The sequence below is a fragment of the Nothobranchius furzeri genome, chromosome 6, assembly GCF_043380555.1.
Source record: "Nothobranchius furzeri strain GRZ-AD chromosome 6, NfurGRZ-RIMD1, whole genome shotgun sequence".
NCBI classification, from domain to species: Eukaryota; Metazoa; Chordata; class Actinopteri; order Cyprinodontiformes; family Nothobranchiidae; genus Nothobranchius; species Nothobranchius furzeri.
In genome coordinates this window covers 50,073,748-50,094,872 of record NC_091746.1, presented here as the reverse complement: position 1 = coordinate 50,094,872, position 21,125 = coordinate 50,073,748, and the positions used below count along the sequence as shown (strand labels likewise).

The 21,125-nt window shown below is 42.0% G+C and overlaps 1 protein-coding gene across 1 annotated transcript in view; it reads right to left on the bottom strand.

Moving 5' to 3' along the window:
* Positions 1 to 614: 614 nt before the first annotated feature.
* The window catches only part of jak2a (Janus kinase 2a), a 35,961-nt gene continuing 15,450 nt past the window's right edge, over positions 615 to 21,125 (bottom strand). The window contains exons 3-24 of the mRNA XM_070552283.1: positions 18,771 to 18,894; positions 18,556 to 18,673; positions 16,689 to 16,834; positions 15,539 to 15,833; positions 15,341 to 15,451; positions 12,983 to 13,140; positions 12,770 to 12,881; positions 8,958 to 9,144; positions 6,806 to 6,927; positions 5,450 to 5,584; positions 5,255 to 5,342; positions 4,785 to 4,912; positions 4,545 to 4,683; positions 4,302 to 4,453; positions 3,611 to 3,761; positions 3,397 to 3,530; positions 3,069 to 3,258; positions 2,799 to 2,923; positions 2,549 to 2,721; positions 1,744 to 1,861; positions 1,510 to 1,623; positions 615 to 1,427 (exon numbers count right to left, since the gene is read on the bottom strand). Of these exons, the coding sequence (XP_070408384.1) occupies positions 1,320 to 1,427; positions 1,510 to 1,623; positions 1,744 to 1,861; positions 2,549 to 2,721; positions 2,799 to 2,923; positions 3,069 to 3,258; positions 3,397 to 3,530; positions 3,611 to 3,761; positions 4,302 to 4,453; positions 4,545 to 4,683; positions 4,785 to 4,912; positions 5,255 to 5,342; positions 5,450 to 5,584; positions 6,806 to 6,927; positions 8,958 to 9,144; positions 12,770 to 12,881; positions 12,983 to 13,140; positions 15,341 to 15,451; positions 15,539 to 15,833; positions 16,689 to 16,834; positions 18,556 to 18,673; positions 18,771 to 18,894 (3,128 nt within the window). The 3' untranslated portion in view covers positions 615 to 1,319. The remainder of the gene's footprint in view (positions 1,428 to 1,509; positions 1,624 to 1,743; positions 1,862 to 2,548; positions 2,722 to 2,798; positions 2,924 to 3,068; positions 3,259 to 3,396; positions 3,531 to 3,610; positions 3,762 to 4,301; positions 4,454 to 4,544; positions 4,684 to 4,784; positions 4,913 to 5,254; positions 5,343 to 5,449; positions 5,585 to 6,805; positions 6,928 to 8,957; positions 9,145 to 12,769; positions 12,882 to 12,982; positions 13,141 to 15,340; positions 15,452 to 15,538; positions 15,834 to 16,688; positions 16,835 to 18,555; positions 18,674 to 18,770; positions 18,895 to 21,125) is intronic.

Sequence of the window (21,125 nt, the reverse complement as noted above, 5' to 3'; positions counted from 1 at the left end):
TTTCACAGGAAGTTTAAACGTTAAAATCAAACATGGAATTTTATATTTACCCTTTTAGGATTAAGAGCATAAACACAGTGAAAGTTTTAACCATCAAATCCTTTAATCATTACATTAATGTGCACTGCTGTCATTTTACAGATGTAATAAAGGCTTTTCTAAACACTTAATATAAAAATATTTTTATAGAAATCTTGGTATATAAAAATATATTTTTACCAGGTTTGATGGTAAAATATGAAACTTTAAATCCTGGACCTAAATATAACAGATATGCTCAACTGTGTCATTAAACACCAACAGTAGCATGTGAATGATTTCTTAAAGCAAACAAGGCACTGAGAACAAATAAATTAGCTTTAATCACTTTATCCTTATTTTTAAACTGCTGTTATTGGAAAAATTAGAAAACTTCAGTCAGAAAAAACATTATTTTTCTAAAATCTGAACTCAGTAACTCACACTTTTGTACACAAAGACTTAAGTACAGCAAAATAATGGAATTCCGTTAAAAATCACCCATCCACAAGCGGACACTACTGAGATACCCACGTTTGTAACAGACACAAGCACAAATCATGTGTTTTAATAAACTTTGCTGACAGCACTTCCTGGTTTATCATACGATTTTTAATATGGACGTTGTTGTCCTGTAACATAAAACATTTTATACTGAAGTAAAATCTAAACATTTAAAATAAAAACAACACATTCTGATTTTGTTACAGTGAGGCATGAGAACAAAACAGCTTTTATCTGGAATCTTTCATTTTCTCCTTTTTTGTATAAAAAGATGTAAACAAACAAATCAGTAAATTTCTCAACTAGAATATAAAATTATTGTAGAAAATGACAAATTTAAACTAAGCTGTTTTTTCCCCACTGTAACAAAGTACAACAGTGGGGGGGCGGGGTCTCTTTTTGGTCGAACAGAGGATTAATTTTTTTTATTTATCAGAACAAATCAAACCTAATTAAGTTTTATAGACGTAAACCTGCAGAATTTGACTCTTATAAGAGAAGCACTGGTCTCTTCCTGGTTTCAAGTGCAACCAGATTATCCACAGATGGATTATTACAAAAAATAAAACCTATATTTTAGATGAGTAAGCAGCAACAGCCGCTTATTCCAACAAAATCACAAAGAACAAAACAAATGAAATAAGTTATTTTACAATTTAAAGTCCTTGAAAGCAGAAATATTGTCTCTGGTGTTGGAGGTGGCTGTAGTGTTCCCGCTTTGTTCACGTCATTTGTAGAAAAAAACTGACTCATGGACGTCGACACGGACGGGTCAAAGGGTCAGGAGTCGTCGGCGCTCATCCACCCTCGCTATCTCGTACGCTCTCCACTCGCTGGATTAAAACCTTAAATGTGGGCCGCTGCATCAGGTCACTGCCCCAGCACTCCAACATGACCCTATAAATCTGAGGAATGGGAATCCAAACTGGTCATGCTGATGTAATCCACATTCAAATAAAAATAGCTTTGAAGAGAAGAGTTACAAACCTCCTTTGGACAACCGTCCGGTTCAGGCAACCTGTACCCGCTTTTCAGCAGATCGATCAGGTGATAGACGATCATCTGGCCTTGCTTTTCGTTCCCCATCTTCTCCATGAAAACCTACAACACAAGTGTCCAGGATCAGAAAATAAAGCTTGGTAATAAAGCACAGATCCGCAAATATTCTTCCGACAAAACCAGTAAATGGAAGAAACCAGTAGTTTAGTAAAGATGGATCACCGCTGGGGGGCTGCAGCTCTTTTCGCTGTAGGTGAACAGTTCATATAGGACGACGCCAAAACTCCAGATGTCCGACGCCACGGAGAACTTGCTCTCTGTCAGCGACTCTGGAGCATACCTGGGAAACACGCAACACTTTTACAAACAGCATCAGGTTTAAAGATATCAGGATGAGTCGCGGGCCTTTCCACCAGATGTGTAAGCATCGTGTAACGTTTGTGAAGAGTAGAATGCACCAATTAGCCACCGTTATAGTGGATGAGTGTGTTTCCACGAGGCGTGAAACATTGTGTTTTGGACGAGTCCCAGATGCATCGTTTCACCTAATTTACATTTCTGGGAGTAATTTTACACGCTGCGCTTCCAGAACGAGTCAACCCCAGTGGTTCACATCGAGCCAGACAGGAAGTCAAACACGGAAGCAGTGGAATTACGTCCAGAAACTTTCAAAATAAAAGCCATGTGCAGATTTACGGTTGCTTAACTAGTAAAAGCAGTACTCCGTTACCTGTGAAACCTCTGTAGCCGAGGTAACAGAAAACGAGCCAAAGACTTTTTGGACACATGCTGTCGTCCGTCTCCCTACACGTGTCATCTTGAAATTGATGATTTGGTGACATTGCAGCACCAGCTATGTGGAACGCTCTCGCTGCCGTTTCACATCTGAAACGTTCCCGGTGGGAAGGGACCATATTAAATGACACGCTGCTTACACATCCGGTGGAAAGGCCGGGGTCAGAAACATTCAGCGCGAATTCCCTGCCTTCATATCAAAAAGAGCTAGGAACCATAGTGTGGTTCTTACCAGAAGATGGGGCTTTCCCCAGGCTCACTGACAGTGTAGTACTCTTTACCCTGTGGCAGCACTTTGGTGAGGCCAAAATCCCCGATCTTCACCCTCATCTCGCTCTCCACCAGGATGTTCCTGGTAGCCAGGTCTCTGTGAATGTAACGCTTCGTGCCCAGGTAGTCCATACCCTGTTGGAAGACACAGTCAGCACTGGTTATGCTGGACCGCAGCTCCAGAACGCGCTCCGGTGGGCCTCTAAAGCTACCTTGCAAATCTGCAATGCGTAGTGCAGCAGTTTCTGTGAATCAATATGGTCCTTGTGTTTGATGAGATAATCCCTCAAGCTGCCGAATGGGAGATACTCCATGATCAGACGGAGGTTTCTTCGTCCTGCAGGGGGAGGAGCAGTAGAGAACTTACACTTTAAATGACTAATAACGACATACACAGATCTATTTCATTCACCCCATCCAGAGACAGCTCTAATAAATGAATAAACCCACTCTAGTTTTCAATCACCAGTAGCCAGACCTACCTGCACTGTAACACACTCCTTTGTACTTGACAATATTTTCATGATGAAGCGATTTGAGGATTTCTATTTCCCGTTCAAAGTCGCGGAGGTGCTCGGCGGTGCTGTGCTGCAGCTTCTTCACGGCCACCACCTCCCCCGTGCTGTCCTGCAGAGGGTCGTACCTGCACATCTCCACGCTGCCGAAGTTCCCCTGAAGACCGAAGGAGCCAAACTTCCTTCATTCACAGCTCGGTTGAAATGTTATTAGAGTGGTGGATATCTCCAGACCTTTCACCAGTAGTGTGTGTGTGTGTGTGTGTGTGTGTGTGTGTGTGTGTGTGTGTCTTACTTTGCCCAGTTGCTTGAGGAAAATCAAATGCCTCTCCTCAAACTGAGCAGGCTCCTGGCTCACGGAGGCCCAGGGGAAGCCAAGCTCTCGAATCCTGCCGGGCACCATGTCGCTCTCCACCAGCAGCTCATAATCTGCAGCATCACAATAAAAAAGACCTGCTTACAAGACCCAAAGTGAGGAGTTTGTTTCCACGAGTGTAGTCGTCTCCCACCTGGAGTGAAGAGGCTGTTGAGATCTCTGATAATAGCTCTGAAGGAGGGTCGGTGTAACGGCTCGTAGTCCATGCAGCTGTTGATTAAATTAGCCAGTTCGGTCCATTTGGGAGCCGGCAGCTGGTGGCGGTCCTCGTAGAACAGGTTCTTCTGTGTGTTAGAAAATAAACAGAACAAAGTTGAGTTGGAACATTCTACAAATGTTCTGGGCAGGCGAGAGAAATTCATCAGCTCAATATTAATGGTTCTTACAGTTTTATATGTCCAATCTGAAAGCTGAGATCTGTCAAGTACTATCAACACCTTAAGTGTAGATTTCTCACTGTAAACATACGCTCAAAGTGATGATGTCACTTCCTAATCCCAAAAATCATTGTGTCAATAAACAACCTACTTATCTTTGAAATGGCGAAACAAAAATAAACGTGATTTTTTTTTCACCATTAATTTAAATATGATTTTCATTTGATTTGTTCCATTTTAGCCTGAGAAAACAGAAGTTTCATCAGTTCTGGTTACTTCTCAACACTCAAATTTCACAGAACTTTAAAATTGCTGCATGAATCCTAAACATCGAGAGTGAAATAAAGCAGCCACATCCTCAGCAAGATTCAGTAACTAGTGAAGTGTCAGCTTCATTGCAAAAATATTCCATAATTAAACTTGACTCAGTGATTTTGTGGTCGTGACCTTTGAGCAGTCCAGCGTGCTTAGGGGTTTGTCCCCCCCACTGCAGATCTCCCACAGAGTCGTCCCAAAGCTCCATTTATCTGTGGCTAAACTCAGATTGTTTCGGTTCTCGATGAACTCGGGGGCCACCCAGGGGATGCGCTCCACCAGAACTGAGAGATCATGGTAGAGGAAGAAGAAAAACCTGATTTGATGTGTTGTCTCACAGCACTAGAGGTCAGAAAACGAAGCTGCGTTTATCACCTTCCTTGGGCAGGACAGCGATGCCGATACCAGGATCACTCAGCTTGATGAAGGGCAGACTCCCCGTCCTCCGATCCTCCTCTCTTATCAGGAGAACGTTCTTGGCACAAACGTTTCCATGAACCAGGTGTTTATCCTCCTTTACAGAGACACCAGAGGAACATCAGGACGGTCCACAATTCACATCTGGGTTTATTTAGGCGCTAAAGGAGGAGTCGTCTCTAATTTGTGACGTCTTACCAGATAGTGCATAGCCCAGGCTAACTGCTTAGCCACCTCCAACTTCCAGGTGATGTTTACAGAGTTTTTCTTCTTTCTCAGGTAGATGTCCAACGAGCCAAATTTACCGTATTCCTGCACCATCATGTCTGACAGGAAACAGGAGACACAACTCAACCCTCATGCTCAGTATTATCATGTTTGCTTAGTCTGCACTAAATAAAATGATACTGTGCACTGTTAGGATATTTGACCACCTGAATGACGATATGTCTTAGTTTTTTCCATATATTGTAACCGGTGGTCCTTGAGGGTCACTGTTCTGCAGGTTTAAGACGTTTCGTTGCTTTAACTCGTCTGATTTAAACGGCTAAATGACTATTAGCAGGTCAACTTCTGCAGAATCCATTAAAGACCGATTTAAATCAGGTGTGAAACACCTAACTATAAACATCAACTTATGTGTCGATGTGTTTGTTTTAGGATCTTACTTTCATCTCCACAAACACAAACGCCATAGTTGAGAAGCAAGTGCTTATGGGAAAGCTGGCTCATCATGCTGGCAGCCTCGAAGAAGGACTGGGGGGAAGAGAGGGAGAAGAGAGTTTTAATTTGAGCCCATAAACCATCATGATTTTATTATTGATGATGATATCTGACTTCATTCATTTATTCATGAGGCAAACCTCAGAAAAGCTGCAATGAGCCTTGTCCAGAATCTTAATGACAACATCGATCTGGTGAACCTCCCCGTAGTCTCCCAGCTCCTTCCTCACACCACGAACAATCTTGGTGAACGTCCCTCTACCCAGGCTTTCATTCTGGAATAGAAGATTACTTCATTAAATTACAGCGCAAAGAAAAGAGAGAGAGAGAGAGAGAGAGAGAGAGAGAGAGAGAGAGAGAGAGAGAGAGAGAGAGAGAGAGAGAGAGAGAGAGAGAGAGAGAGAGAGAGAGAGAGAGAGAGAGAGAGAGAGAGAGAGAGAGAGAGAGAGAGAGAGAGAGAGAGAGAGAGAGAGAGAGAGAGAGAGAGAGAGAGAGAGAGAGAGAGAGAGAGAGAGAGAGAGAGAGAGAGAGAGAGAGAGAGAGAGAGAGAGAGAGAGAGAGAGAGAGAGAGAGAGAGAGAGAGAGAATTTGTACTTTAAAATTTTTAACATTGGGGGTTTTCCAGGTTCGGCTCTGATATTATTTCTCAGTTTTACGCGACTCCAGGTCCCAGCTCGTAAAACATCTGGAAAACTTCTGATTTGTTTTGGGTTTTGGTACGAGTTAGCATCTTTAACACAAACTTCCACTTACACAAATGTTAAAGAAGAACCTGTAGAGTCAAAACTCACTTTTTTTTCATGCAGTAAAGCAAAATATAACTATGAGCTGTGATGGTAATCTGGCTCTCTTGACTTTCCTTTAACCCAAATCTAATTTTAATGACAGAGATAAAAAAGAGATTTCCTGGTGTGGAAACATCCATCCCACAGACTAAATTAACTGTTGTGTGGCCAGCAGGCTTGACCTCAGCCGACAGAATCTGATTCACACGGAAGACCAGACTTCCTGTCTCCAAATAAAAATATCCTCCAGGACCTAACTGGTGAAAACATGGGCTCAAGGGGGCGCCAAAGTAAAGCTTTTAACCATCTTCAAGGCCAAGCAGGAGTTTGGTCTCTATTATCTGCTTTCAAAGTGAAAACACAACAGATCCTAAATTAGTTTGATGACTAGTGCATTTTCCTCCGACTCATTTGTCTCCCAGCATGCCGAGATGAAAACAAGCCCGCAGCAGAGCTCCAGCAAGTTGAGTCATCCTGCAGGACTCCTTCATGTCAACAAACAGTTCTTCTAAAAACGGTCTGAGAGCTTCCTGTTTATTTTGGCTTCACACTCAGGTTAGTGCCCTTGTGACTGGCTGGGAACACACAGATTACAGCCTCTGTGCAAATTAGGATTAAAAATCCACTGGTAAAACGGATCTGAAGGAACATCTAACATCAAATGAACAACACAGACACAAACAGGAAGAGCTAAAGTAAGTGTTGTCTTACGAAACTGAGGTCCTCCTTGCGGATCTTGTGGAAAACCATGTGACTGATGTGTTTGTGAAGCAGTGGGAAGAGAGCAACCTCTGGAACCTGATTGTTTCTGCAAACCAGCAGGTTGGTTTTATCTAAAAAGAGATAAAAACAAAGAAATCCAGCTCAAAAATGTCCAGTTTTAAAACGTCCTTCACAGGTTTCAATGTGTTTCAATGAATTCAAGATTCTAAAGTTTGCGTTTAAAGGTATTCATGGTCTCCATCCTTCTTATGACTTTGACAGTCTCTCATTGCAAAAACATTGCAGAGAAACAAGGTCTTCATGTCATTTCTATTTACATGTTCCAAAATCTAAATTTAGACAGTGGGGTCTTGCTCATTCTCCGTGGCAGCTCCAAAGCTGTGGAACAAACTACCACTTGAGCTGAGTACGGCTACTGACATTACTCAGTTTCTTTCGCAGGGCTTTTTGATTTTTGCATTTAATCATATTTTTATTGCAGTTTTTACTGTGGTTTTGAAATGTTTCAGTTTTATTTTAAATGTTGGGTAGTGTTAAGAAGAAGAAAAATTACTTTTAGTGCCTCTCAAGATAAAAATCACGAGGTGCTTCACAAGAACAAAAAAATCAAAAACTTTGAAATTGACAAATTAAAATATGATCACAAAAATTAATAGAAATGAGAAAATTGTGATAAAAATATATGAGGAAAGGGAAAATGAAAACTAATAAGAAAAGTTAATCAGTGGATCCCAGGAAAGGCAGAATTGGTAGAAAGAGCAGAACAAAGAGAAGGCAGCAATGAAGAATCAACCAAAGGTCACACCAAAGCCAGCTTGAACAAGTGAGTTTTCAGCTGCTTTTTGAAGGAGACCACTGAGTCCTCTGATCTCAGGCTCAGGGGGAGAGAGTTCCAGAGTCTGGGGGCCACAGCAGCAAATGATCAGTCACCTTTAGCCTGGTGCGCTGCACAACCAGTAGGCTTTGATCACTGGACCTCAGGGACCTGCTGGGGGTGTAGGGACTAAGAAGATCACCAATGTAAGATGGTGCTTGTCCATGTAAGGCCCTATAGACCAGAACCAGGATCTTGAAATGAACCCTGAAGTTGACTGGCAGCCAGTGGAGCTGGAGGAGAAGGGGGGTGATGTGGGTGTGTTTGGAGGACTTGGTCAGAAGCCAAGCACAGGCATTGTGAACCACCTGTAGACGGTTCAGGGAGGTTCTGCTCAGACACGTGAAAAGAGAGTTACAGTAGTCTAAGTGTGAGGAGATGAAGGTGTGAATAACAATTTCAAGTTCAGAGCAGGACAGAATGGGACTCAGCTTTGCAATGTTCCTGAGATGGAAGAAGGAAGAGCGAACAAGAGAACTGACATGAGAATCCAGGGCGAGAGCTGGGTCAAAGGTCACACCAAGATTACTGACAGAGGGTTTGGTGTGGGAAGCAAGCTGACCAAGAGAGTCTCTGACTTTGGGAACCAGCTTGTCTGGGGCACAGATGAAGATCTCAGTCTTAACTTCATTCAACTGCAGAAAGTTCCCAGCCATCCAGGTTTTAACAGTCTAAGCAGGTGTGTAACAGCTGCAGCTTAGACATCTCATGGAGCTTAAAAGAGACGTACAGTTGGATGTCATCCGCATAAAGATGGTAGGAGATTCCTTTAAAGGAGCTCAGGATGTGCTGAAGAGGAAGCAGATAGAGGAGCAAGAGTAGAGGCCCCAGCACAGAACCTTGTGGGACACCGTGGGTGAGGAAGGTGGTGGAGGACCTAAACTTGTAGACGGCCACAGAGAAGAAACACCCAGATAGGGGGACAGCAGTAGGTCAACAGGTAGAGCGGGTAGTCCAGTAATCGGAAGGTTGCGGATTTGATCCCGGCTCTGACCAGAGAATGCTGATGTTGTGTCCTTGGGCAAGACACTTGCCTGCTGGTGGTGGTCGGAGGGACTGGTACCGCCTGTGCTCGGCAACCTCGCCTCTGTCAGTGTGCCCCAGGGCAGCTGTGGCTACATTGTAGCTCATCACCATCAGTGTGTGGGTGGAGAAGGGTCAAGACTTGTGTTTTTAGAAGCGGGTGGATTACAGAATTCTTAAAATAAGCAGGGCAAAACAGTCCAAATAAATAAGTATTAATTGATTGACATGTTGACTTATGACCTTTTGGGCTAGGCGGACAACATCTGGTTAGCTGAAACGTGTGTCCCTCTGTACGGAGCTCCTCCTTTTGGTAACAGTGCATCAGTTCCCTCAGAGAGCCGAAGCTCCTCTTGGTCCCACTCAGGATGAACTCTCCTGACTCCGTCTTCACAATGGGACAGTGTTTGTACTCCACCATCGCCTCATACTGAAAATCAAACAGAAACACAGTCAGGTGTGCAGAACAAATATGAGCAGCTTTATTTTAAAAAATCTGGCAGAAATAACAGTAACAGGATTTCAGATTTAGATTTCACAGCTCTGCGGTTAGAAACTCTCTTCCAGTCTGATGGTGCATGTTTTCATGTTTCTGTATTGCTTCTCGGGAAACTGATATAGAGTGTTTTCCTGTGTTTTTCTGGACTTTTTTCATTTTTTCAACCATGGATCTGGTCAGCTGGTCTCTAAATACAATTGATCTCTACCCAAAGAAGGGCCAAGGAAGAGCCCTCCTGTCCTGATAGAATGCATTCAGTGTGATACGTGATGGATTCCTGGGGCGAGTTAAAGCTCGTGTGTCCGACGCTGCTGACCGTGGAGGACATATAAAATATTCATATAATTAAACTCATGATAATCATGTTTCTGTAAGTAGCAGGATGATTGTCTGAAGCTGGGGAAGGTTGTTCCTACAATCACCTGTTGTGGGCGTGTTCCTGGTGTATAGCAAATTACAAAAGCTGTCGGGGGGGAATTGGCAAGCTGAAGGGATATCATGCTGTTAACACTCAGACTCATGTGTCATATGAGCAAAATTGTGAGCTGGATGCTCTGACCAGCAAACTGGCTGAGCTTTCCAAATTTGTACGCGAAGTGTAAACTGACCTCCAACTGAGCTGTTGGGAGTCGTCCATGAGACCAATGAGAGAACTTACGGCAGACACAACAAGCTCTAGCCTCAAACAAAACAACTGCTCTTATCTGAATCTGGCTTCCCACATCGGCCTTGGAAGGCCAAATATCTCAAACTCCCCTGGATGTTTACAGGTCCTTCTCAAAAAATTAGTATATTGTGATAAAGTTCATTATTTTCTGTACAGTACTGATAAACATTAGACTTTCATATATATTAGATTCATTACACACAACTGAAGTAGTTCAAGCCTTTTATTGTTTCTAACATTGATGATTTTGGCACACAGCTCATGAAAATCCAAAATCCCTATCTCAAAAAATTAGCATATCTTGAAAAGGTTCTCTAAACAAGCTATTAACCTAGTCATCTGAATCAACTAATTAACTCTAAACACCTGCAAAAGATTCCTGAGGTTTTTTAAAACTCCCAGCTTGGTTCATTACTCAAAACCGCAATCATGGGTAAGACTGTCGACCTGACTGCTGCCCAGAAGGCCATCATTGACACCCTCAAGCAAGAGGGTAAGACACAGAAAGAAATTTCTGAACGAATAGGCTGTTCCCAGAGTGCTGTATCAAGGCACCTCAGTGGGAAGTCTGTGGGAAAGAAAAGGTGCGGCAGAAAACGCTGCACAACGAGAAGAGGTGACCGGACCCTGAGGAAGATTGTGGAGAAGGACCGATTCCAGACCTTGGGGGACCTGCAGAAGCAGTGGACTGAGTCTGGAGTAGAAACATCCAGAGCCACCGTGTACAGGCGTGTGCAGGAAATGGGCCACAGGTGCCACATTCCCCAGGTCAAGCCACTTTTGAACCAGAAACAGCGGCAGAAGCACCTGACCTGGGCTACAGAGAAGCAGCACTGGACTGTTGTTCAGTGGTCCAAAGTACTTTTTTCGGATGAAAGCAAATTTTGCGTGTCATTAGGAAATCAAGGTGCCAGAGTCTGGAGGAAGGCTGGGCAGAGGGAAATGCCAACATGCCTGAAGTCCAGTGTCAAGTACCCACAGTCAGTGATGGTCTGGGGTGCCATGTCAGCTGCTGGTGTTGGTCCACTGTGTTTTATCAAGGGCAGGGTCAACGCAGCTAGCTATCAGGAGATTTTGGAGCACTTCATGCTTCATCTGTTGAAAAGCTTTATGCATATGAAGATTTCATTTTTCAGCACAACCTGGCACCTGCTCACAGTGTCAAAACCACTGGTAAATGGTTTACTGACCATGGTCTTACTGTGCTCAACTGGCCTGCCAACTCTCCTGACCTGAACCCCATAGAGAATCTGTGGGATATTGTGAAGAGAAATCTTTTGTAAGTTCTTGCTGTGTTTGTCTTCTAATTCCATTTTTGGTTCTTTTTTAAACACAGCTAAGGTTTTTCTTTACCTTGCTGATGGTTTCGTTTGCAGCTGCAAACATCTTATGAAATATCATGTTTGCAGCCGCAAACCAAACCGTCAGCAAGGTAAAGAAAAACCTTAGCTGTGTTTAAAAAAGAACCAAAAATGGAATTGTGAAGAGAAAGTTGAGAGATGCAAGACCCAACACTCTGGATGAGCTTAAGGCCACTATCGAAGCATCCTGGGCCTCCATAACACTTCAGCAGTGCCACAGGCTGATTGCCTCCATGCCACGCCGCATTGAAGCAGTCATTTCTGCAAAAGGATTCCCGAGCAAGTATTGATTGTATAACTGAACATAATTATTTGAAGGTTGACTTTTCTTGTATTAAAAACACTTTTCTTTTATTAGTCGGATGAAATATGCTAATTTTTTGAGATAGGAATTTTTGGTTTTCATGAGCTGTGTGCCAAAATCATCAATATTAAAAACAATAAAAGGCTTGAACTACTTCAGTTGTGTGTAATGAATCTAATATATATGAAAGTCTAATGTTTATCAGTGCATTACAGAAAATAATGAACTTTATCACAATAAGCACATTTTTTGAGAAGGACCTGTATGTAGACAGAAGCTCTGTTCCACACTCCCTCAAATCCTCACACAGGCCTGCGTGCCTCTCGGATCAGCTCTCCTTAGGGTCATATCATAACATCTTAGGCAATTGACACTGGGATTGAACTGAGAGAGTTCATGGACTCGCATACTGAAGCACAAACGAATGTACCTTCACACAACAATTCGCAGACACGCACATGCTCCTTGATCTCAACGTGTTCCTCACTCCCCTGATCTAATTTCCCACTTCTGGAAGAAAATCCACCCCACCCCCCACCCCCCCACCCCCACACATATGTTTTCTCATGTTGTAAATGTCTGAAATATGCGCTTCTATGAACTGAGGTGTTCCTTTGTTTCTCATATCTATGTGTTGTTTTTTGTATGCTCTTGAACAGGTTGTGCTGAGATGTAATTTTGTTGTGGTGATGCTGGTTTTAAAGTCTAAAGGTGGGTGGGACGTCTTCCTGGACGTCTTATAATATACAACGGCTTCCTTGATCTCTCCGGTGTTTAGGATGAGATTGTTGCCTGAGCACTTGTGGTAGGAGATGGACCTCCCTTCTGTGGTAAGTTTTGTCATTGTTTGATACAAGAGCCACCACAGTGGTGTGATCTGCAAACTTCATGATTGTAAATACTTTATCATTAGGAAAGATTTTGACAAATCCTGCTCCTAAAACCAGTGTATTACATAGATTTTTGTTAAAAACAGACGTTATGGCTCCCTCTAGTGGTTGGCAATATAGAGATCTGTATTTTGGGGGATATATAAACAAAAACAGTTCCCTTATTTTTTTTTTTACCAAAACAATCACACAGTTGTAATTTAAAGCTGTAAACTTGCTATTAAACATAATTCTTAAGCTTCTAGTTGTTTTCCTGCCTGAAGAACTAAACTAGAAGGGAAATAAAGGTTTTCAGATGGAAATGAACCAACTGAGTAAATCTCTGCGTACTTACCCCCACGATGAATGACATGAAATATTTGTCATACTCCTTGGGGCTGCAGCGGAGGATGTACAGGCCCTGGCAGTTACCCGAGTGGCGCAGCTTACTTACTGTGAACTCCATCCTGTGATCAAAGAGACACAATGTGGGCTATTGTCTTACGACTGTGGTTTTGGGTGCATGACAAACACGTGTGATGTGCTGTGTTTTGAGTGGGACACTCACAATATGGGGCCGTGGCAGCAGCTCTGAATGCACTCCAGAAGTCTCGGTGGCGCGACCTCTTTACACAGGTAGTGATGTGCATCGGCCACCAGTCGGTAGTATCCATCAACTAAAGATACAAACGACAGTGCCCCCGACAACGAATGAAACTCCAGCTCCTTGTTGATGCCCAGAGGGAGAGAGGGAGGAGAAAAACAGAATAAATCAAGCTTTTCCCACATCGATTAGATTAAATTTGTGGCTATTCCTTATGTCCTCAAGAAAAAGGTTAGAAAAGTCACATTAAGGTATATCTGAAATAGTAACTGTATTTTAATGATTGTCATATGATTTAGGCTTAAAAGGGTTTATTAGATTTGTTCTTTTTCCATAGGATGAGAACTCCTTTGTGACATTTAAGAACTGGGTAGATTTTCACTCTTCCCATACAAAGGGCCAAAATCATAGATACAGGCATAAATACACATATACTCACGCTTTTATTGAGGGTTCTACGATGTATTTTAACTGGACAAATCTATTTTAATGTATTGGTACCGATTACAACACACTGCAAATTGTGGTTTCTCCTTGGAATTGTTCCGACAGCCCTTGTTAGATTGACCAATGCTCATCTGTCCCTCACAGATGACTGGAGACCATGGACTGAGAGGACCAAGAAAGAAGCTTCTGGTTCAGAAGAGACACCTTAAAGCTGAATGTAAATCTGTGGTTGTTCCAATGGACGAGACAAATGTCCTCTGGAAAAACATTGTATGGTACGGAGAAACAAGACTGAGCCATTTGGACACAATGTCAAATGGTAATGCACAGCGCTTTATCAAGGACTCAAAAGTGCTTTACACTTTAGTCATTAATCCCCCCCCCCCCCCCCCCACACACACACACACATACTGACAGAGGTGAGGCTGCCAAACAATTGGCACCGCCAGCCTTTCAGATCTCCACCAACAGGCAAGGTCAATGAAGTGCCTTGCCCAGCAACACAATAACCAAGACCGAGTGGAGGTTTTGAACTGGCAACCCATCTGTTACAGGAAAACCTTCTACCCGAGACACCTTTGCCCCAAACGTTTGTTTTTGATGGAGTTGAACCTTAAAATGCTGTCAAGCACGGTAGTAGTAGCATCATACTATGGTACTGGTGCATTCGACAAAATAAATCATAAGAGAAGAACCTCCAAAGAATGTAATTTATAGTTGAAACTTGGACCCAGAGGGATTGTCCAACAGGAAAATCATAAAAAAAATAATAAAAAAATCTGATCAGGTTTCTGAATGAATTAAGCTTCTGGAATGGCCTTCCCAAAGCCTCAACCAAAATTTGTCAAGTATGGTTTTACGCCAAGTCAGCGCAGGAACCAATTCTGCCAAGAGTGGCCAAATATCGGGTGTGAAGGTTGTTGATGGCTACAAAACACACATGGTCCAGGTAGGAATTGCTAAGGGACATTAAACCAAATATTAGTGAGTGTTTGTGCCGATGTTTGAGCCTGTATGTTCATGTTGACCCTGTGAGTGACATTATACGTCTCCACTAGTAGATTTAGGTCGAATGATTTGTTTTAAGTTTCAGTCACTAATTCTGCTTCTTTTTGTTCCTTAAATATCTTTTAAAAGTTTGTTTATCTCCTTTTTGGTAACATCTATTCCCGATTAAACCAGCGTTGTTGATGTTAATAAAAGAAGCTTTCTCATATTTAAAGCACATCCTATTGAAGTGATATGAGGCTCACAGACTGATGATCAGTGACTTAGGCCTAGTCCACACGTAGCCGGGGTTTTTTTAAAAACGAATATCCGCCCCTCCAAAAACTTGCATCCACACCACCTCGTTTCAAAACAAAACTCTGTCCACACGTACCCGGATAAATACGTTGTTAAGGACATGCCAGACCTGTAGGCGGCAGTACTTCCCCCGTTCTTAACCTCGTCCTTCGTCTGTGGTCTTCCACAAGGAGCAGTAATTCCGCTTGCAAAAACAAACGAGCAAAAAGCGCTTGGACAATTGAGAAAGCGAGCGCAGCTCTGAGGGCATCCATGATGCCGGCTAGTGTAAACACAGGTCGCACATGTGATGTCAGCATTTTTTGTCGCGGAAAGCGACGTTACGGACCTTAAAACTCCGTTTTTGTCTGTCCACACGCAGACACCCAAAACAGAGAAAACGCAGATCTTCACTTTGGCCGGAGTTTTTAAAAAGATCCGTTTTCGTGTGAAAAAACTCCGTTTTCGTGTGGATGACAGGCCAAAATGTAGAAAAATATCTACGTTTTGGCAGATCCCCAGCTACGTGTGGACAGGGCCTAAGATGACTTGTAATTGCTCATTTAGAGGTAATAGAGGTGAGAACTGTACCAGGATCTGGCTGTCCTGTCTGGTGAGGGAAACTATGCGACTTTCTGCTGAGCCTTCCTTACTGCCCTGTTTGATGCTGATGTCGATCACCTCTGGGAAGTCACAGTAGACCTGCAGCTCCCGGATAAACACAACATTAGTTTTTATTTACCCAAAAACACCAGGGTGAATCACACCAACCCATCTGCTGCTCCTTACCTCCTCTGCACCCTCCTCCTCGGTCCCTTTACGCCAAAGAATACCCTTATTGCCATTAACGATGATAGTGGCCTCTTGTGAGGAGAGGTCAGTGACCTGGAAGTGTTCCGAGTAGAAAGACGGCAGCAGCATCTCCAGGCTTATCAGGTATTTGAGCTTGAGGTTACAAACTGTGGCCTTGCACTCGCTGAACTGCTGGATGAACTTTTTGAAGCGATAGCGGATTCTCTTCCGAGTTAACAGGTTGTAGCTTTGGATGTGGCTCTGCATGCACCTTGGCAGGAGCGACTTGTAGCTAAAGGCAAAGAAGGCATTTGTGATTCGGTGCAGATGGAGGAGGAAAGAACACAAAATAAAAAGAGGAATGAGTTTGAAGAACCAACAAGCTCACCATTATCTCAAAAAAGAAATGAAAATTAAAAGAAAAACTTTTAAAGGCTGATTCAAATGTTTCTAATGAACCATAAAAATGTAAAGACAGAAGCCATTTGGTTGTACCCCATATCCCGACCAGAGAGCAGCCACTTGGATGAGTTTTTTTTATTTTATTTAGTATCTTAAACACTTGTGGATGGTGGTCTTTGTTTTGTAAATGTGGCTATTACAGGTTTTCTGAATTGCTAAAACTTTATAATAATTTTCAAACCAAGCAGCCAATTGTCTTAGCTATGGTGGTGCTGAGGGGGTCAGAAAATGCCGGAGTTCTATTAAACAGACATAACCCAAAACTTATTCACTCTTTGATGAGCAAGCATTCAACAATATGGAAAATGTTAGGGAAATAAATAATTTTTAGATTTTATTTTGACTTTTTATGTCCAAAAACACACCTTACTTTTTAATTAGTTTAATTTGCAGTAAAATAAATCATTACTGCATGCTATTTTGGGAGAATTTCTTCCACGTACACTCATTCAAGATTTTTCACATTTAAAATGTAACACCATGATTTTATTAACTGAGAAGTGTTTTCTTAAAAGAAAACTGTGTAATGGATAACTTATTGTTTTATTTTGACTCCTTTTATTGTACAAGGATAGCTTCAGAAAGTAAAACCTGTCTCCAACTTTTATATATTTCCACATAACTACATTTAACATGAAGTTACACAATCCTAGTGCTGATGTGGGACAGCGGTCGTGCCTCCTACCTGGTGTTGTTGTAGATGTCTACCGGTAAGAGATCACTCTCTTTAGCCAGCCTCATCATGTCCAGCACAGCCATTCCCAGACACTCCTCCTGAGCTTCATGGCTCACAGGAATTTGAATCCGACCGCTCAGAAAGTCGCTACGCCACTGGATAAAAGATAAAATGATTGTAAATATATACTGAGTTGGCTTTTTCATTTGGATCCTGACAATGACACCTACAGAACACAACAACATTTAGAGGATGTTGTAACCACTCAGTTGTTAAAGGGGAACTAGGCAGTTTTGGCTTGTTTTTTGCACCCACTAGTATCTGTTTGTAGAACCGTAACCAAAACCCATCTTCTCACTGTGCGTTCATCTTTCTAACACCTTAATCTAACAGCTGAAACGTCTCCCCAGCCTTCCTTAGTGTCTAAAGGACTGAATTAAACAAATCAGCTGAGTTCATGATCTAAACATGCAGGAAACATGCTGGAAGCAGACTGGAGCACCAGGTATGTCAGTTCAATTTTTTCCAAGTCCCAACAGAACAGCCCGCTAGTCTGAAGTTGCCAGTAGAATATTCTGGCCACAGGGGCGATAGGGGCTGAGTTGCCTTTCATTAACTCTGTAAAGGGTCATTTTAGCACATGCTGGCTCAAGAAAATTATTTAAAAATATGAAAAAGTTGCAAAGTATCCCTTTAAAGTCCAGCGTATTTTTGTCAACTTAAAAAACATTGCATTTAAATGAAATTGGCAATAATGAAGGTACAACTGGGAGCCTTTTTCCTAGTTTACGTGTCCGTTAGAAAACTGAATTACTGAATGAAGGGCGTTCCCCTCCACTACAGCAGGTGGCAACAAGAACCCTTTCATCTTGACATCCTTTCAGTTAGCTTGTAGCAACACAGATATCAAACTGGCAGGAGTGAAGCAGATGGAGTTAAAACAGGATAAGCACATTGCCGGAAGGACTAGACAACAACAACGCTGCAGCACAGATTATTTGGTATGTACTGTACTGTTTGATGGTGTTACACGTGTTACTTTGTGGCGATGATATTATCACTTCCAGAAGGGGAGTGCCCAGCCAGTCACAGCTCGGGTACTGTTTAAATCCAGAGTATTCTGGTTTCTAACAGCATTATCTGGGTACCTCAGTTCAATTAGAACTACTCCAGTTCCGTTAGACTTCAGCCACACTGTCGTGTTTGCATGCATTACAAAAGGCCAACTTCAGTCGAACTAAGGCAATTATTCTGTTTTCTGACACTGCATGTATACATGTCGATGATATAAACGCACGTTTGTCACGACTCAGCTCTTTGCATCATTGTGACTCTGGCAATGAAAACACACCAACATCAAGATGATACATGACAAATAACTAAAGAACTTTACACTACAATGTATCATTCATCCATTCACACACATTCACACGCTAAATGTAGCCACAGTTTCCCTGGGACAGAGACGATGGGTGTATGAAAATTACACAAACGTGAAAATGGGAATGTTAATGAAATAAATGAAAAAAATTGTTTACAAATATTAATAAACACACACACACACACACACACACACAAGTAAACAACTGAACCCTGTCACCATAGGTAACCCCTGTTCCTCATTTTAGCTTCTTAAAAAAATTACTACTTCACTTCCTGTTTTCAAAACTGTAAACAACAGTGAGCTGAAAGACTGACTGGCAGTCGGTCAAAGATGGGGAAATGTGCACATTTTATCTCCACCCAACAGTTACTCTTATCACTTTTATAAAACGCTAAAAAGGACAAAGAAGTCAAATTTACTGAGTAGTTTAGCAAAAAGAAACTGAAGCAAAGAAATCCAAAGGCTGATGATTGCTACAAAACTGAGACTAACCTGAGCAAACAGGTAGGCTATGACACAGTCGTCCATGACTGGCGTCTCCATTCCTTTGGACAAACCATATCGATGAGCACAGGAGTTACTGCCATTATACCAGCCAGGAAAATAGTATCTGCACACAGAGAGAGAGAAGAATGGTCACAGAATAATGAACACAAAAACATGAAAAATCCAAAACAGATTGTGGAAAAGAATAAATAATTATCTACCTGATTCTGAGGTGAAGGCTCTCATTGTCTGTGTGGTGTAGTTTAAAAACGTGATTAGGAGGAAACCAGACTTGGTCACTTTCTCTCATTAAGCCAAACAGGTTGCAGTACACTGGAGTAATATCTGATAAACAAATAAAAAATATGAGTAAATTGTCTTTATAGCTGTTTCTAAACACAACGTATCACCAACCTTATCCCTTTAAAAACAGGGTTTTTTTCTGGATAGCAAATTCATTCATACAGGTATGAGAACTGGGTTATCCAAAGTGCGACTCATGGGCCATTTTAGGCTCTAGTAGTGATTTTTTTATGCTTTCCACTATTGACCATTTGCACGTGACGTCATGCTGCTCACGGGACCGCCCCTTTTGCCATGATGGTTGGCAGAAAGATTGTTTAAACTCGTTGAAACTCCTGTAAAGTTAGACAAAACAAGCCAGTTTGTAGCTTTTTATCACTTTTATTCAGTTGATTTGACAGTAAATTGGTAATGGTTTGCTGAGTGGATGCCTGCACTAACAGACAAGGATGTAAACTCAACAGTTTTGTTTTATAAACCGCAGCAATCAAACGGACTAGCCCTCAAAGAATTTTTGGATTTGCTGTGAATACGTTTTACCGGGTAAGATTAACGTTCATTTATTTCATGAAGAAGACAGGAACTGACCTGAAATGATAAATGTGATGCATTTATATTACCGTATTTTCCGGACCATAAGTCGCACTTTTTTTCATAGTCTGGCCGGTCCTGCGATTTATACTCCAGAGCGACTTATTTACCAAATTATGTAGGCTATACCGAGCTGCTGCGGGCCGGCTCCGGACCAGGAATGAGCTCCCCTGCCCCGCTGGGAGGGTTTCAAACACCGCCATCACCTACTGCAGCCTGTGGTGGGGTGCTGTGGGCCGGCTCCGGCCCAGGAATGCGCTCTATCCGCCCGCTGGGAGGGTTTGAAACACCGCCATCCTCTGCTGGAGACCGTGGCGCGCTGCTGCGCCCTGGTTGTTTATTCTGTTATTGTTACCGGTACTTGTCTTGCAATGTGAAATGCTTGGTCTCAGATTTTGTAAGAAAAATAATAAAATTTCCCCCCAAAATGTGACTTATAGTCCAGTGCGACTTATATATGTTTATTTCTTCTTCATTATACATTTTGTGGCTGGTGCGACTTATACTCCGGAGCGACTTGTAGTCCGGAAAATACGGTACTTATTTGGTGTTGATAATCCTATATTACCCCATGGAGGATGTGCGGTACCGTTGTTGTTAAGAGATAACTTGTCCCATCCCAGTGTGTGAGTACAATCTGAACTCGGTGACACCACCTGCGACAAAAACTGGTAGGGATCCGGACTTTTCTTTAGTTTTATCAGTCAGTTCCAGCGTAAAGTGAAACACTTTTTATCATGTAATGTTATAAATCCAGCGAGGTGAATCCTGGCAAAGTCGGCAACTTGTTTATATCGGTGAACAGCAGCAGGGAGAAAGTAAGCCAACGTTCATAAGCTAGCTACTACTTAACTTTGTAAATACCGCTCTCTGTGAGCCCCACTTAGAGGTGCTAAATCTACCCACAAGCTAACTGGGCTAGAACCAGTAGAAACCAGGCTAAACTGTAAAAAAAGAAAAAAGAAAAAAATCAATCAACCTCACTCACTATTTTTCCTCTCCATTCAATACTACCGTAATTCACTGTTGCCCCACTTACTTCTTCTGATAACTGAACTGGGCTTGAACTAGTTGAAGACATGCTAAAGATCACAAAAAATAACAATGACAAGAAAAAAAAACAATCTCAGGTGTTCCTTTGTTTAGTACTTGTGTCGCTCACTGTTTACATGCTTTTGCCTCCAATGTGGTGGACCCACGTGGTTAGGTGGCATGGGTGCAAATGGTCAATAGTATTCAAACACGCTATGAATATTAGCCTGCCAGAACTAGATGGTAAAGCACTTTTTAAAAATACTTTAGGGAAATCTTTACTAATGCAAAGCAAAAAATAAATAAAGAAAGAAAAAATATATCAAATGTAAAAGCTTAAAAACCAGAAAACAATCCAAAAGAAGCAGGTAATTTTACTCTTTTTTATTTTTATTTTAATACGGAAACCCTTAAAATAATTCCGATCTACAGGGTTTTACAAAAAAATAAAACATACTGCACAAGTGTGGTTCTTTTATGTATTTTGTGTGTTAAGTACTTTAAACTTAACAATTTAGGCCTTTGTGGCACAATGTTTAGTCACCACATGTTTGGATAAATCATCTCAATATTCTACAAATAGGGTTGGGTGAGAAGACCCAAACATAATTAGATATACAATTCTGACTACAATGATAAATCTGACAAAA